This window comes from Podarcis cretensis, assembly GCF_951804945.1.
Source record: "Podarcis cretensis genome assembly, chromosome: 6".
Taxonomy (NCBI): Eukaryota; Metazoa; Chordata; class Lepidosauria; order Squamata; family Lacertidae; genus Podarcis; species Podarcis cretensis.
Window position 1 is genome coordinate 72,796,743 of NC_137175.1, and position 15,758 is coordinate 72,812,500.

The window sequence follows — 15,758 nt, forward strand, 5'->3', positions numbered from 1 at the left end:
CTAGGAGGGTCTGTTCCTTCCCTTTTGCCAGTGGGAGCCTCTGCTGGACTGGAGTCCCCCAATGAACAGAATAGCTATTTGGGCACCAAGCTAATATTTTTCAAAAGTGGCCTTCAGGCAGCTTAGCACCTGTACTTAGCACCTGCAGGGAAACTGGGTCATTTGCCATTCACTCATGCTCCCTCCTGCACATTGACCTTGTGATGTGTGGGTATGTGCGTTTGTGTGACAGAGAGGCAATAAGCCATGCCGTCTCTGAATCAAGGTAGAAAATGCAAGCCCAGTGCTGGCAATGGCTGGGATCCAAAGAACCACGTGCACAGCTGGTTCCCATTGTCGTCGATGGAATGCAAAGAGCAAGCTGTTCCGTAGCTGACAACTGGGAAAAGCCATGTCTGAGCTTTTGGTATTCAATTGCTGCATTGTGGCCAATATCGTTCTATGCATAAAGTCTGGATTTCACCCAAGGAATTAAGGGAGGGGAGCTTTCTTGCTGTAAATGTAGAAAGAACGCAAAACCTGCACAGCAGCAAATACTCCAAGCAGGTACTGGGCCATCGATCATACTTGAATATGGAACTGTCCAATTCTGTGATTACATAAACAAGTGTAGTGCTTTATTACAGAATACCAAAAGACTTTGGGTTATTGTAACATGGCTCCCTCTGAGTTGCTTTCTGATCTTCCAACTACAGCCTTTCTGAATGAGGCATAAGTAATGAAGCATTTGTGGAAGTGTACATGACACCCTTCAGAATTATAATTCTGGCTTCATCCCTAAAAGGCTCTTTTGAAGACTTGGGAAGAAGAAGAAAATCCTTGCAAATGGACTCCGTTCATATTTGTTGCTTTAAGGAGAGCGTTCGCAGGGGTGTTTAAATGAAATAGATCATATTTTTAATTACATCAAAGCAGAGCTGACTCTGCCCCCCAATTTTCAGTTTAATTGCTATGGCTCAAAAAGGCGTTGAAAATCGGTAGCGGAGTTACTGAAACCTACTTGGTGGTGGCTTTAAAAGGAGGGCAGAATGTTACTCCTTCAGATATCACCTCTTCTCTCTATTAAAATGTTATTTAGGTTGTGCACCAGTCTGCATCTCTTGGGATTCTTGGGAGCTCTCTGTGCAGGGAGTAGAAGAGTAGAATGACAAGAGGAGAAGGGAATGAGATGGGCTCTTTCGAGACCTGCACTTTGGGGTGTGTTTGTGTGTGTGTGTGTGTGTGTGTGTGTGTATTAAAAGCACAAGGGAGCTTGAGAGTAGTAGAGCCTCAGGTGAGGTTAGTGCCTCTCTTCTAGTAATTTTCTGTCCACTACACCCAGCAGTGAATTCTCAGAAACAATGAGTGTGTCTTCTATAAGGCTAGCAGAAGGAAACTCTCCATGACAATCTGGCTTGGAAGACTGCATTGCTGGTCCAATTTTTCTTGCAGTGCCAGTCATTCTGCACAGCTGCAACTTCTGGAGCATATTCAAGGGTAACCCTGCATAGAGAGCATTGCAGTCATCTAACTGAGAGGTGACTAAAGATTGAGGGGTCACTAGCTAAGCTTTTCTTGGTCCAGAAACAGCCATAGCTGGCAAACCAACCAGAGATAGTGCTCCTGAAGCCATTAGCAGTGGTGGACGTTGGGCTCTCAGAATCTGCCTCTTGTAGCATTGTTGTGGAGGCCCCTGCAGCTTGGTGCCCAATTCTGCTGTACCAGCTGTTCCACCCTAATACCACCTCTGCCACCAGGCTTCTAGAGATAATGACGTCTCCAGTAGCATCCCCCAAAGCTATGAACCTGCTTCTTCGGGGGGAGTGCAACACCACCCAGAACAGGCTGCCTACCAAACTCCTGGCTCCACAAACTGTACTTTGATCTTATCAGGATTCACCTTCAGTTTATTGGCCCTAATGCAGTTCATTGCTGCTTCCAGGCATCTATCCAGCACCTAAATGGCTTCTCCTGATTCAGATGGAATGGGAATGGAGTCGCATGCTATCTGCATACTAATGGCATCATACTCTATATGTCTAGGTGATGGCTTCCAATAGCTTCATATGGATATTAAAGAGCATCGGGGACAAGACAGTATCTTGTAGAACCCAACAGCATAAGTGTCAACAGGTAAAGCAGGAGTCTCCATCAGCTAGTCTCTGGGATCAGTTCTTTGCAGAACTATTGTAATACAGTGCCTCTAACTCCCAAGCCATAAAAAACCAATGCAGGAGAATACCATGGTCAATGGTACTGAAAGATATTGAGAAATGAAGGAGAACCAATATAGTGTTACACTCCCCATGCCCATCTCCAAATAGGAGTAATCAGTCAGGGTGACCAAGGCCATTTTGGTGCCAAATCTGAGCCTAAAGCCAGATTGCAATCTGATTATTCTGTTGGGCAAGCTGAAATGGCAGAGTGCGGCACTGAATTCCTCCCACAATTCTAACATCATGAACCTGTTAGGCCAACTGTCAAGAGCATTATGCCTTAATCCAAACTATGTTAGTTGCACTCCCGTTGATTTCAACGGAAACTTAAATCACAATGAAGTTCAGTCATTGATTTCAATAGGATCCAAGGTCAACCACCAATGGGCTATAATCTGAAACCTCTGGCCACCAATGGTAGGACTTGATGGAACCGTTTCAGGGGTACCCAGAATAAATGTAGGGGCATCAGGATGCTGGAAGGAAAGATCAGTGCTGTAGAGTAGATGAGAGCTTCTTGCTGTGCAACATGTACTAAATTTGGTACTGCTTGGAGCATCTATTGGCCCAGTGGTCTGTCTGATGGCACCCGATATTTTTGAGTGCCTCAGTCCGGGGAATGCTCGAGTGGAAGAATATTAGGCTGGCCATGTAAAAAAGAGGAAATGTCTCACCAAGATAACAAAAGAGGGTATGGATTTGCATATGCTAATTTATATGCATAGATCCTAATTTGGAGATAGCTTTAAAATAGTATAATGTAAACGGAAATACACTACCTTTCACTGTAGTGGAGCAGAGTCTGCTCTCTAGATACTAATTGTGGATGGGCATTCAAGGCCACTCTTGCTTCCCTTCCTTAAGGTTTGTTCTCTTTGAATTGGCTGGATAGCTCAGCTGGTTAGAGCAAGGTGCTGATGATGCCTAGGTTGCAGGTTCAATCCCATATGGGACAACTGCATATTCCTGCTTTGCAGCGGATTGATCCTCAAGGGTCCCTTCCAAGTCTACAATCCAATGATTCTATGACTGGACAGCTCTTCAAATAGAGAAATATCCTCTGTCCAAAAGGGCACATGGTCACCTTGATGAGTGGGCAGGAGAAACACACAGACTGGGGTGTGTGTGTGTGTGTGTGTGTGTGTGTGTGTGTGTGTGTTTAAAGCCAATTGTAGGAACAGAAAGCAAAGAAAAAGGTAGCACACACAGTTTAGAGGTGTGTATTGTTCCTTTGGCCCTATTTCCATCAAGCACCTCTTGATCCAGGCTGTGCTTGATCTCAGATTCTCCTCCTTGCCGAGTAGAATAATTAAAGCAAACGCAATCCATCACTTCTTCGACTAAATATATTTTCATTTGGTTTGCACGTGAATGTGTATATATCACTCAGCGCATATATATTTAGAATATGTGATACGACATTATGGCAACCGATAAATCCTGCATGCTTACTATATCTGCATTATTTGCTGCAACATTAAGCTCAGTAAGAATTTTTATATGTATCTTGTTCCAGAGCGAAATATATTGAAGAATTGATGCTCGGTTATAAACAAACACATAACTTTCCTGCACAACGTAGTGAAGGTGGCAGCTTGTAGCTTGTGTGGAGATGATTTTTTGTAAACAATTGTAAGTTTTCAGGGGGGGGGGGTAAATAATTTCTTTTTTTTTTTTAAATGATAAGGAGTGTGAACTGAATGAATGGATCTCTCTCTCTCTCTTCCCCTCTTGTCCTAAGCTGCAATCACAGCCTCTTACTTGGGAGAACTTGCTTCTAAGTAAACATGCCTAAGATCAGGCTGCTAATGGTTTAATAGCACACACACACACACACACACACACACACACACACCCCCTTGCACTGTGAATTCAGAGGAAAGGCATCCCAGCTTCATTCCATTTAAGTGGCTTTTGTGGATTATCTTATTTCATTACTTTCAATAAAGCCATGCCTAGGCTGCCAGTTCAGTATGCTGATGTGGTTCATAGCAGAAGCTCAAGATGTGCTCTTAAATACTCTAAGCTTATGCAAGGCCTTGACATTAGTAGGTTTTAGACATCAGCAGAGTTGGCAGTTCTGAAGAACTGATATGATACCGACGCTTTACAGGTAAAGCGAGCAGATCCGGTGTGAAATTGAGATAGCAGGAGCAAGACTGGTATACAACTTTTTTTTTTTTATTGATGAAGTTTGGGGGAAAAGATATTTTAGACCAGATGTATTAATCCTGTAATGACTTGAAATATAATCAGTCAGCTACTGCAGGGGATATGAAGAGGGAGGTGGGGAGGTACAGATTTCAGGTTTTGACTGTTCAAGCTTTCCCAGTTCATTAAAAAGTGAATCAATCAGGCAGGCATACACAGACTTGATATCCAAAGGGCTGGAAATTCTAAATAGGATTCAGACATTATTTAAAAGTTGCAGATGGTCCTTTTTCCACGGCGAGGGTGGTACAACTCGACAACCGTTGATTCCTCTGGGTGATTGTTTTTCACCTTTTTAGAGCTAGTAAAATGTGTTATAAATATGAAAGGAGAGAGAGATTTGGCTGGATATGGAGAATTTAAAAGCTTTGCTGTGGGCCATCGAAAGGTGCTATGTAATATATGTCTAAACAAAATGCACAGCCACAAAAGTTTTGTTTTATGTTTTCTAGAATGTAGATTTTAAATTTTTTTCCAGCAGGCAGAAAGGCAGAAGGCTCTTGCCTACAGGACCTCGTTCTCCCCCATCATCTCTCTCCTCCCTTTTTGCAGGCAGCTGGCAATGGTAATTAACTCATTACTATTAATTTTTGCCAACTCTTGTTGGAGAAGCGATGTTATTTTTCAACTTTATTTACAAAATGGAAATCTCCCGTATTGGGGCTTGGCAAGTTCCGCGCGCCTCTCGCGAAAGGAATGCATGAAAAGGGGCAGAAACCCAGGCGCCAAAAGAAAACAATTCTTGCACAGTGTCATGATTGGCGAGGGAAAGGTGGCGGTGACTGTACCCTCTAGTCCTTAGTGGGACTGCCATGCTGGGGAAGAGGGATGGCTCTAGACCTCAAAGGACAAAGGCATACAAGGAACATAGCAGGGATTCAGCCCTTCCATCATGATGACGGTGGCCGAGAGTTCCTTCTTGCAAGTGCACTGGACTGCATTGGAGATCCTGTAACTGAACTACACATTGCAATGCAATTCGTCAACATGGCTCTGCCATGGATCCATGGTAAAGGCAACCTGTAGCTTTGTACCTGAGTAGGTGCAAATTAAACCTGACGGCGTCATACTCAGAGCAGGCTAACCGAAATCAGATTGCTGTTTTCATGGTATTATTAGAATTCATAGTATTATTTGCATTATTTTATTTATTTAGGTTTGGGCTCTGCCCTGATCATGTGTATTCTGATTAATAAACTGTTAGATGATGATGATGATGATGATGATAATTTATTTATACCCCGCCCATTTGGCTGGGTTTCCCCAGCCACTCTGGGCAGCTCCCAACAAAATATTAAAAATACAATAAAGCATCAAACACAAAAGATTTCCCGATACAGGGCTGCCTTCAGATGTCTTCTAAAAGTCAGATAGTTGTTTATTTACTGCCGATAAGGCCCTCTGCCAATATAAAAATATAAACCAATATAAAAATATAAGCTAAAAAATAAATAAATCAAAAATTTGATCAGTCTGACCCAGCCTGTTAATAGCCATCAGAATACACTTGCTTCTGAAAATCTATCTATCTATCTATCTATCTATCTATCTATCTATCTATCTAAACTTAAAAAAAACAAAAACCTATATAAGAATACCAAATGTTGATCTGGAGTAAAATATTGCATGTGGAAGAAACCTAGCCTTATGCGCTGGTGGAATTCAAGTGGAAGGAATTTCCTGAGTTGTGGAATAACCAGTGAGGTTGCATCTCTATGTGCTCTGGATGTGGCATGTATGATAGGCTGCTCTTAACTGATTTTAGAAATCCACAGTGAAAAGGGGGGGAGAGGTGTTCTGTACAGTAAGGTTTGTATTGTCTAGGATTAAATATAGCGGCTGCTCAACAGGAGAAGAAACTGCTTCGGAGATTCATGGAATGAAATGAATGGAAGAGACTCCATCTAGCCATAATGGCACATGAGCTCTCTGAACATGTAACACCCCCCCGACAGGTGAGCCCATGCCATGCAGATCATAAAGTGCCATATTGTGGATTGTGGAATGCTTTCCCTAGAGAGGCTTGCCTGGTGCCATCATTACTGGGCAAAAATATTCCTCTTTATGTCTATTAAATAATCGATGGCCTGTGAAAGTGTGGGGGAATAAAATAGGATGACTATTTTATTATTAGGCTATCTGTCAGTATGCTTCTAGGGGCGTGGGTGGCGCTGTGGTCTAAACCACAGAGCCTAGGGCTTGCCGATCAGAAGGTTGGTGGTTCAAATCCCCGCGACGGGGTGAGCTCCCATTGCTCGGTCCCTGCTCCTGCCAACCTAGCAGTTCAAAAGCACTTCAAAGTGCAAGTAGATAAATAGGTACCGCTCCAGCAGGAAGGTAAATGACCTTTCCGTGTGCTGCTCTAGTTTCGCCAGAAGTGGCTTAGTCATGCTGGCCACATGACCCGGAAGCTGTACGCCGGCTCCCTTGGCCAGTAAAGTGAGATGAGTGCCGCAACCCCAGAGTCGTCTGCAACTGGACCTTACGGTCAGGGGTACCTTTACCAGTATGCTTCTTATTGTGTTTTTATCACTGAAGTTCTGTAATGTGTTTTTAATGTTGTACGCTGCCCTGGGATCTTCCGATAAAGGGCGATGTGTAAATTGTACAAATAATAAAAATAACAACAAACAAACAAATGTACACAGAAAAGGAGTGAGTGAAGTGGTACCTATAGGACAAAATAATGCATTAATAATGGGGCGGGGGGAGAGAATGTCCATGGTTCTCAGGCGAAACAATGCTAGCAGTTTCCAGCCCATGCCTGGCTAAGAAGACTGAAACATTTCAAGATCTCCTGTCTGCCTAGGCTGCTCTGCTATTGGCTGTGCAAGAACTCTGGCTAAGGGATGGTGGCCCATACCTAGAGTGGACACAGGCTGGACAACTTCAGCCTAAAATCTCAGATGCTTTGTGATTTCAATGAAACGAGACAGTACTTTAGCTGGGAAATAACATCCCTTTCAGGACTGCCTGTCGACAATGAAAATCTAAATATTCATCAGCCACATTTAAGTGCTGATAAGGTGCTTCGCAGAATAGCTCTGTGTTCACTCTGAGCCCGAATCGGCCTCCTTTATTCATGCTAAGTACCTCCTTACCATGGGAGTTCAACAGGGGCTTTCTTGCAGAGTAATGTGCTCCTCATGGACTGCAAGTGCGCTCTCGCCTGCTCTGATGTGCTTGCTTAAGCCACCCGTACATTTTAAGAGGAACTTTTATTCCCCGAGACAGACGGAATCGCAGCATTATCTTTTCACATTTTCCTTTTCATTGTCTTAAAGACAAATCTTGGGCTAGGATACGCTTTAATCCCCCTTGACCTGCTTTGCTGTATGTTATTTTGGACTAATGAAAGCCTATTTTGAATATACTTATCTGGGCGGGTGAACTTTATGACGAGAGATCAGAGTAATCTACACAAAGGGTACATTAAACTTCTTGCAGAGGCCCTATTTAAATCCACCACAGAGAGAAGCTAAGGCTGAAATTGTATCAGGTTTCATGCTGCTCCTTTCCCTACGTATTACAATGATTTCTCAGCAACAGCATATGAGTTACTGCATCTGTGCAGAAAACACAGTAAAGATGTCAAGCCCTACATGCTGAGATTTTACAAAATGTTTCTCGTGATTTCAGCAAGATGTTCAAATTATTGCTCTCTCAGTTTAAGCCCCCACATTAAGGACTGCTTAGGATTTTTGTAGCGGAGGCTGCAGCCCTAAACATGTAAGATGCTGTCTTAGACCGAGTCAGGTTAACAGTCCAACTCAACATTGTCTTTGCTGACTGGAAACTGCTCTCCAAAGACTCTAAGAGTCTTTCCCTCCCTGGAGATGCCAGGGACCATTGAACCTGGGGCCATTTGAATGCAAGCATCTGCCGTGCCACAAACTCTTAGCTTACGCTTACCTGGCAGTAAGTCCCATTAAAGTCAACGCAACCTATTCCTGTGATGGCTCTAGATTAGGAATGACACAACCTGTGTTCCTACAGATGTTGATCTACAACTCCCAGCATGGACAACTGTCAGGGATGATAGAATTTCTATCTTGCAGGGCAGCAGCTGAAGAAGGAGCAAAAAGGGTTTTCTTGTGTGTTTCTTTGTGGCTGATTAGCTGCTCTCCCTGTGCAAGGGTCAGAGGGGGCAGGGTTTCTGTTGAGGCAGGTGATTAGCTGTGGGAGGAGCTTATCAGAGCTTGCAGGGCAGCAGTTTGATCCATCTTTTAGATTTAGGGGAGCTAGTCTCAAACGTTTGTTGGGGGAGACCTAGGTTTTTTTTGGGGGGGGAGTTATTTGTCCTGTCTTCACGCTTTTTATGATGGAGGACCGCTGTATCCACCCCCAACGACACGTTCTCAAGATGGAGGGTGAGGGAACAGCTGCAGTCGCCTGCGGTTCCTGCGCAATGTTTGCCATCTTGCCAAAGGTTGCAGGCAGCTTTACCTGCAGCAATTGCATGTTGATTGCCCTCTTAGAAGACAAAGTCCAGCAACTGGAGGAACGTGTAGCTACGCTCCAAAGAATTAGAGAGCTGGAGCTCTTCTTGGAAGCAACAGAGCACACCGTCTCCACCAAGGAGGAGACAGGGGACTCCCCTGAGAAGGAGGCTAGTTCACCAACACAGGAGCCAGATATATGGAGAAACGTGACTCAGAGAAGTAGGAGGCCCAGGGTTCACTCTGATTGTTTAGAAATACACAATCGCTTTGAGGTCCTCTCCCCTAGCATGGAAGACAAAGAGCAGACTCCATTTGAGGATCTCTCCCTCATTACAGTCAATCAGGTATATGAAGACGAGCAGCAAAGTCAGTCCTCAGGGAATGTGCAGGCGACCTTGGAACAGACAGCTCACGGAAGAACCCCGACCAGACCTAAGAGGAGGCGTGTAGTGGTGATAGGGGATTCCCTACTGACGGGAACAGAAGCAGTGATCTGTGGGCCTGACAAGATGTCTTGGGAAGTGTGCTGTCTCCCCGGGGCTAAGATCCAAGATGTAACTGAACGACTGCAAGGAATCATAAAACCCACTGACAAATACCCCTTCCTCTTGGTTCATGTGGGAACCAATGACATTGCAAGCAATAGCCTCCAGAAGATCAAAAGAGACTACGAGGCTCTGGGCAGGAAATTGAAGCAATTAAATGCACAAATTGTCATCTCATCTGTCCTCCCAGTTGAACGACGTGGCCCAGGGAGAGAGGGAAAAATAGTGGAAGTGAACAGCTGGCTTCGCAAATGGTGTAAACAGGAACAGTTTGGATTCTTAGATCACGGACTGCAGTTTCTTGAAGATGGACTTCTGGCAAGTGATGGGCTGCACCTCACAACGGTTGGGAGGAATGATTTTGCCAAAAATCTCAGAAACCTCATCAGGAGGGCTTTAAACTGACTAATGTGTGTGTGTGTGGGGGGAGACAGTGCTCCTGAAGGTAGGAGTCTATCAATTGATGAAGATGATATCCAAATGTCATAGACCAAATGGAGCAAACAGCACGCAGACCTAGTGGTGGGAGGAAAAAATCCTTAAATAAGAGACACGGGGGAATGATTAATGGACTTCAATGTCTGTACACTAATGCGCAAAGCATGGGAAATAAACAAGATGAGCTTGAGCTCTTGGTACAGCAAACTAAATATGACATAATAGGCATCACTGAAACCTGGTGGGATAAGTCCCACGATTGGAATGTAGTAATGGAGGGATACAATCTATTTCAGAGAAACAGACCAGACAAGAAAGGAGGAGGAGTGGCGTTATATGTCAGGGATGTGTATACCTGTGAAGAGATCCAAGATTTAGAACCTCAAAGCCAAAGTGAGAGCATTTGGGTCAAAATTAAGGGAGAGAAGAATAACAGTGACCTCATTGTGAGAGTTTACTATAGATCCCCAAGCCAAAAGGAGGACATAGATGATGCCTTCCTGGAACAGATGGCCAAGCATGCAAAAGGAAGGGAGATAGTAGTAATGGGGGACTTCAATTACCCAGATATTTGTTGGATGTCAAACTCATCCAAGAGCATAAGTTCAACAGATTCCTCACTGGCCTTGAAGACAACTTCGTTGTCCAGAAAGTGGGAGAAGCAACAAGAGGAACAGCCATTTTAGATCTGGTCCTAACCAATGTTGATGACCTGGTTAGTGGGGTAGAAGTGGAAGGATCATTAGGCGCGAGTGATCATGCTCTTCTGAAGTTTACTATACAGCGGAAAGGAGCAGCCAAGCATACTAGGACTCAATTTCTTGACTTTAAGAAAGCCGACTTCATAAAACTTAGGGAAGTGCTGGGTGAGATCCCATGGACAGTAATACTAAAAGGAAAGGGAGTTCATGATGGCTGGGAGTTTGTTAAGAGGGAGATAGTAAAAGCACAACTTCAGGCAATACCAATGAGACGGAAACATGGAAGGTGCCTAAAGAAGCCAGGGTGGCTGTCTAAAGAACTTTTAACTGAGTTAAGATTAAAAAAGGATGTGTACAAAAAATGGAAAAGGGGGGAAACCACCAAAGAGGAATTCAAACAAATAGCCAGCATGTGTAGACACAAAGTCAGAAAAGTTAAAGCACAGAATGAACTCAGGCTTGCTAGAGAGGTTAAAAGCAACAAAAAAGGCTTTTATGGGTATATTCGTAGCAAAAGGAAGAACAAAGAAACAGTGGGGTCACTCAGAGGAGAAGATGGTGAAATGCAAACAGGGGACACAGAAAGGGCTGAACTCCTCAATGCCTTCTTTGCCTCAGTCTTCTCCGATAAAGAAAACAATGCCCGACCTGAAGAATTTGGAGCAAATCATTCAGCAGAGGAAACACAGCCCAGAATAACTAAGGAGATAGTACAAGAATACTTGGCTAGTTTAGATGTAGTCAAGTCTCCAGGGCCAGATGAACTGCATCCAAGAGTATTAAAAGAACTGGCAGATGTGATCTCAGAACCACTGGCAGTCATCTTTGAGAATTCCTGGAGAACAGGCGAAGTCCTGGCAGACTGGAGGAGGGCAAATGTTGTCCCTATTTTCAAAAAGGGGAAAAGAGAGGACCCAAATAATTACCGCCCATTCAGTCTGACATCAATACCAGGGAAGATTCTGGAGCAGATCATTAAGCAAACAGTCTGTGAGCACCTAGAAAGGAATGCTGTGATCACCAATAGTCAGCATGGATTTCTGAAAAAATAAGTCATGTCAGACTAACCTGATCTCGTTTTTTGACAGAATTACAACCCTGGTAGATGAAGGGAATGCAGTGGATGTAGCCTACCTTGATTTCAGCAAGGCATTTGACAAGGTGCCCCATGATATTCTTGTAAAGAAGCAGGTAAAATGCGGTCTTGACTATGCTACCACTCAGTGGATTTGTAACTGGCTGACTGACCGAACCCAAAGGGTGCTCATCAATGGTTCCTCTTCATCCTGGAGAAGAGTGACTAGTGGGGTGCCACAGGGTTCTGTCTTGGGCCCCGTCTTATTCAACATCTTTATCAACGACTTGGATGATGGACCCAAGGGCATCCTGATCAAATTTGCAGATGACACCAAACTGGGAGGGGTGGCTAACACCCCAGAGGACAGGATCACACTTCAAAACGACCTTGACAGATTAGAGAACTGGGCCAAAACAAACAAGATGAATTTTAACAGGGAGAAATGTAAAGTATTGCACTTGGGCAAAAAAAATGAGAGGCACAAATACAAGATGGGTGACACCTGGCTTGAGAGCAGTACATGTGAAATGGATCTAGGAGTCTTGGTTGACCACAAACTTGACATGAGCCAACAGTGTGACGCGGCAGCTAAAAAAGCCAATGCAATTCTGGGCTGCATCAATAGGAGTATAGCATCTAGATCAAGGGAAGTAATAATGCCACTGTATTCTGCTCTGGTCAGACCTCACCTGGAGTACTGTGTCCAGTTCTGGGCACCACAGTTCAAGAAGGACACTGACAAACTGGAACGTGTCCAGAGGAGGGCAATCAAAATGGTCAAAGGCCTGGTAACGATGCCTTATGAGGAATGGCTAAGGGAGCTGGGCATGTTTAGCCTGGAGAAGAGGAGGTTAATATGATAGGCATGTTCAAATATATAAAAGGATGTCACATAGAGGAGGGAGAAAGGTTGTTTTCTGCTGCTCCAGAGAAGCGGACACGGAGCAATGGATCCAAACTACAAGAAAGAAGATTCCACCTAAACATTAGGAAGAACTTCCTGACAGTAAGAGCTGTTCGACAGTGGAATTTGCTGCCAAGGAGTGTGGTGGAGTCTCCTTCTTTGGAGGTCTTTAAGCAGAGGCTTGACAACCATATGTCAGGAGTGCGCTGATAGTGTTTCCTGCTTGGTAGGGGGTTGGACTCGATGGCCCTTGTGGTCTCTTCCAACTCTATGATTCTATGATTCTATGATTTCTAGTCCAATAACATCAGGAGGGCCATAGGTTTCCCATATGAGCCAACCCAGGCTCTTGGGGAAAGAAGAACTGGATAGAATTATTACTGTATTTTTCGCTCTATAAGACGCACCAGACCACAAGACGCACCTAGTTTTTGGAGGAGGAAAACAAGAAAAAAAAATTCTGAATCTCAGAAGCCAGAACAGCAAGAGGGATCGCTACGCAGTGAAAGCAGCAATCCCTCTTGCTGTTCTGGCTTCTGGGATAGCTGTGCAGCCTGCATTCGCTTCATAAGACGCACACACATTTCCCCTTACTTTTTAGGAGGGAAAAAGTGAGTCTTATAGAGCAAAAAATATGGTAAGTAAAGAGACTTGGAAATTTATTTTTGTGTCCCAAGTCATTCTAAATTAGATGGGAGGAAGTAATCATGAAATGCCAAATTAGTACGATTTGATTATGCTCACCAGATAATGGGGCAAATTTGGAATTGAAGAATTGTAGAGCTCAATCCAATCCAGGTAATTTTATTGTACATTGGCCAGTAGTGTTGGAAGGGAACCCAAGGAACATCTAGTCCAACCTCTTGCAATGCAGAAATATGCAGCTGTCCCATGCAGTGATCGAACTTGCAATCTTGGCATTATCAGCACCACGGTCTAACCAACTGAGCTATCCTGGCTGACAGTAAAACTGCAACAAACTACCAGCACAATCGCACCATTGACGGCCATGGAATTATTTGGCACATTTCCATCAAGTAGTAATTTGATAATCTAGGTTTTGATTCAGCTACATGGAACCATGACATGTAATCTCAGTAACTTCATGAAACAATCAGCTTGCTTCAGTTACGGATGCATATGACAACACATGCATAACTGTGCAGGAATCCTGGAAGTGAGCATACTGCTCAGCTATTCTTAGAAAAAAGGCCAATCTGTGGACTAGGAAATCATAGACCAAAGCTCTCGACTTGACCTCTGATTGCCCTGCAGACTCCAAAAACAAATCTCCCTGCTATAAGTAGCAGGTATGAATCACAGATTTTCCAGCAACATCCTATTTGTCTCGTTTCCTTGTTTTTCTAGGCCTGTTAAAACAATCCATCAGGTATAATGAATGTGTGGAGGAAGAAGGAGTGGGATCGTGATGGTGCTGTTTTTGGACTTCACACAGTCAGACGAAGGTCTGTACAAAGCCTACTCATGTACACCTTGGGCTGATTCTCTTTGTTCAATCATTTTGTCTCTGAGTTTCCTGCTACTTAGCTCCACTACTTCTTAGGGCCCCAAGTGACTCAATTTCCCACACTTTACTAACTCAGTTTTCTAGTTCTCAGCCTGCCCCAACTTCTCCTGTGTGAGATTTTTTTCCTGGTAGATAAACCGGCCTCCCACATCCATTACAGAGCATTCTATGTAGTCAGTTGCATTTTCCGAGGCATTGAAATTTCGTGAGTATTCCAAGACATCAAATCAGCTCAACCAATCGGGGCCAGAGGCTTCATTATCTCTGCCATCTCAACAAAATCCCTTAGCACAGTAGAATAGATGGCTCCATTAAAACATATCAACACATGGGATTACATGTAGCTGGAATAATGTGTGGGGTAGGTCAGACCGAAGTCCCTAAGATGCATCCCCAAGCCTGCCATGTTTATCCTATTATACTGGCTGCCAGCTGTTAACTTATTATTTAAAAAGTAGAAACCTCTTAAATAGGACCACAACCCAATTAATGAAAATTCAAAATAATTAGTCCTGTAAGATTTACTTGATAAACAGATAAATTTATGTTTAAAATCACATGTGTAAAAAACCCCCCAGAAGCTTTCCTTCTGGGAATTACAGGGGTGTTGTTGTTGTTGTTGTTTAGTCGTTTAGTTGTGTCCGACTCTTCGTGACCCCATGGACCAGAGCACGCCAGGCACTCCTGTCTTCCACTGCCTCCCGCAGTTTGGTCAAACTCATGTTGGTAGCTTCGAGGACAGTGTCCAACCATCTCATCCTCTGTCATCCCCTTCTCCTTGTGCCCTCCATCATTACAGGGGTACAACTACCTAAACAGTATAGAAGTTTATTCATGTATGCGACTACAGGGGCAAGAATGTTATTTGCCCCCAAACGGAAACAACAAGAAGTCCCAACGAAAGAAGACTGGATACAAAAACTCATGGATTATGCAGAAATGGTGAAACTTACCAGAAAAATAAGAAATCAAGACAACAAACTTTATATATATATATGTAAAAGAATGGAAATGGTTTATTGAATATGTACAAATAAATTGTAAACAGATAAGGACATTGGCATGATTACTGTAATAACATGCAGTTTCATAAGAATGCAAAATTTAAAGTAGATGAATAAAAGAATAAGTTAAGTTAAATTAGAATATGCAGCAAGTGATAAATATAAATTTAAGGAACCGCAGAAAGAGGAGGATGGAGGTCGAGTTTTGAAATGTCAAAATGACTGTAAGACTATTGAATTGTATATAACTGAAAAATCACAAAAAATAAAAATACATCAGAGGTAGTCTTAAAATCACAAAGTATAATTAAAAACCCTTCATTGTAAATAATATTGGCTGCAAACGATAAACAGCAATTCATGAGTTCAATCTGGATGTGAATATTTCTGAAGCCAGAAGTCTACTTTCCATTTTTGCTTTTGGATTATACACATCCGTACCCACAGGAAGCATCTTCTCAGAAGAGACATTCTGTCCTGGGTCAGCAACCCTTTTTCCTATGCCTATTGTGGAAATTGTAAATGTCACAGCTGATGTGCTAGCTCCTGCACTCAGGATCAGGTTATTAGAGAGGCCTAAAAACATAGCATTTTTCTCAGAAAGTATATAATTTCAGCCTCTCTTTTATTGTTGGTGCATGTTATATATTTAAAATGAAGTTATGAAAGAGCTGGGTTTTCACGCCCGCTTTGCCAAGTTAAACAACTAAAC

General features: G+C 43.3%; 1 protein-coding gene and 1 long non-coding RNA gene across 4 annotated transcripts; both read left to right on the forward strand.

Annotated features, from left to right (window-relative positions):
• Positions 1-378: 378 nt before the first annotated feature.
• On the forward strand, positions 379-14,271 carry LOC307218881. 3 transcript variants are annotated; one of them, XR_013840068.1, is made up of 4 exons: positions 379-546; positions 2,023-2,112; positions 4,885-4,971; positions 13,883-14,271. It is a non-coding gene; the product is annotated as an uncharacterized lncRNA (long non-coding RNA). The 3 variants fall into 3 exon arrangements; XR_013840067.1 differs by lacking the exon at positions 4,885-4,971 and having other exon boundaries at positions 1,922-2,112; XR_013840069.1 differs by lacking the exon at positions 4,885-4,971.
• On the forward strand, positions 8,464-12,692 carry LOC307218792 (uncharacterized protein). Its single transcript, XM_079981658.1, has 2 exons — positions 8,464-9,844; positions 11,721-12,692. Exon 1 carries the CDS (start codon positions 8,725-8,727, stop codon positions 9,796-9,798), a length of 1,074 nt encoding a protein of 357 aa, XP_079837784.1. The 5' UTR covers positions 8,464-8,724; the 3' UTR covers positions 9,799-9,844; positions 11,721-12,692.
• Positions 14,272-15,758: the final 1,487 nt, after the last annotated feature.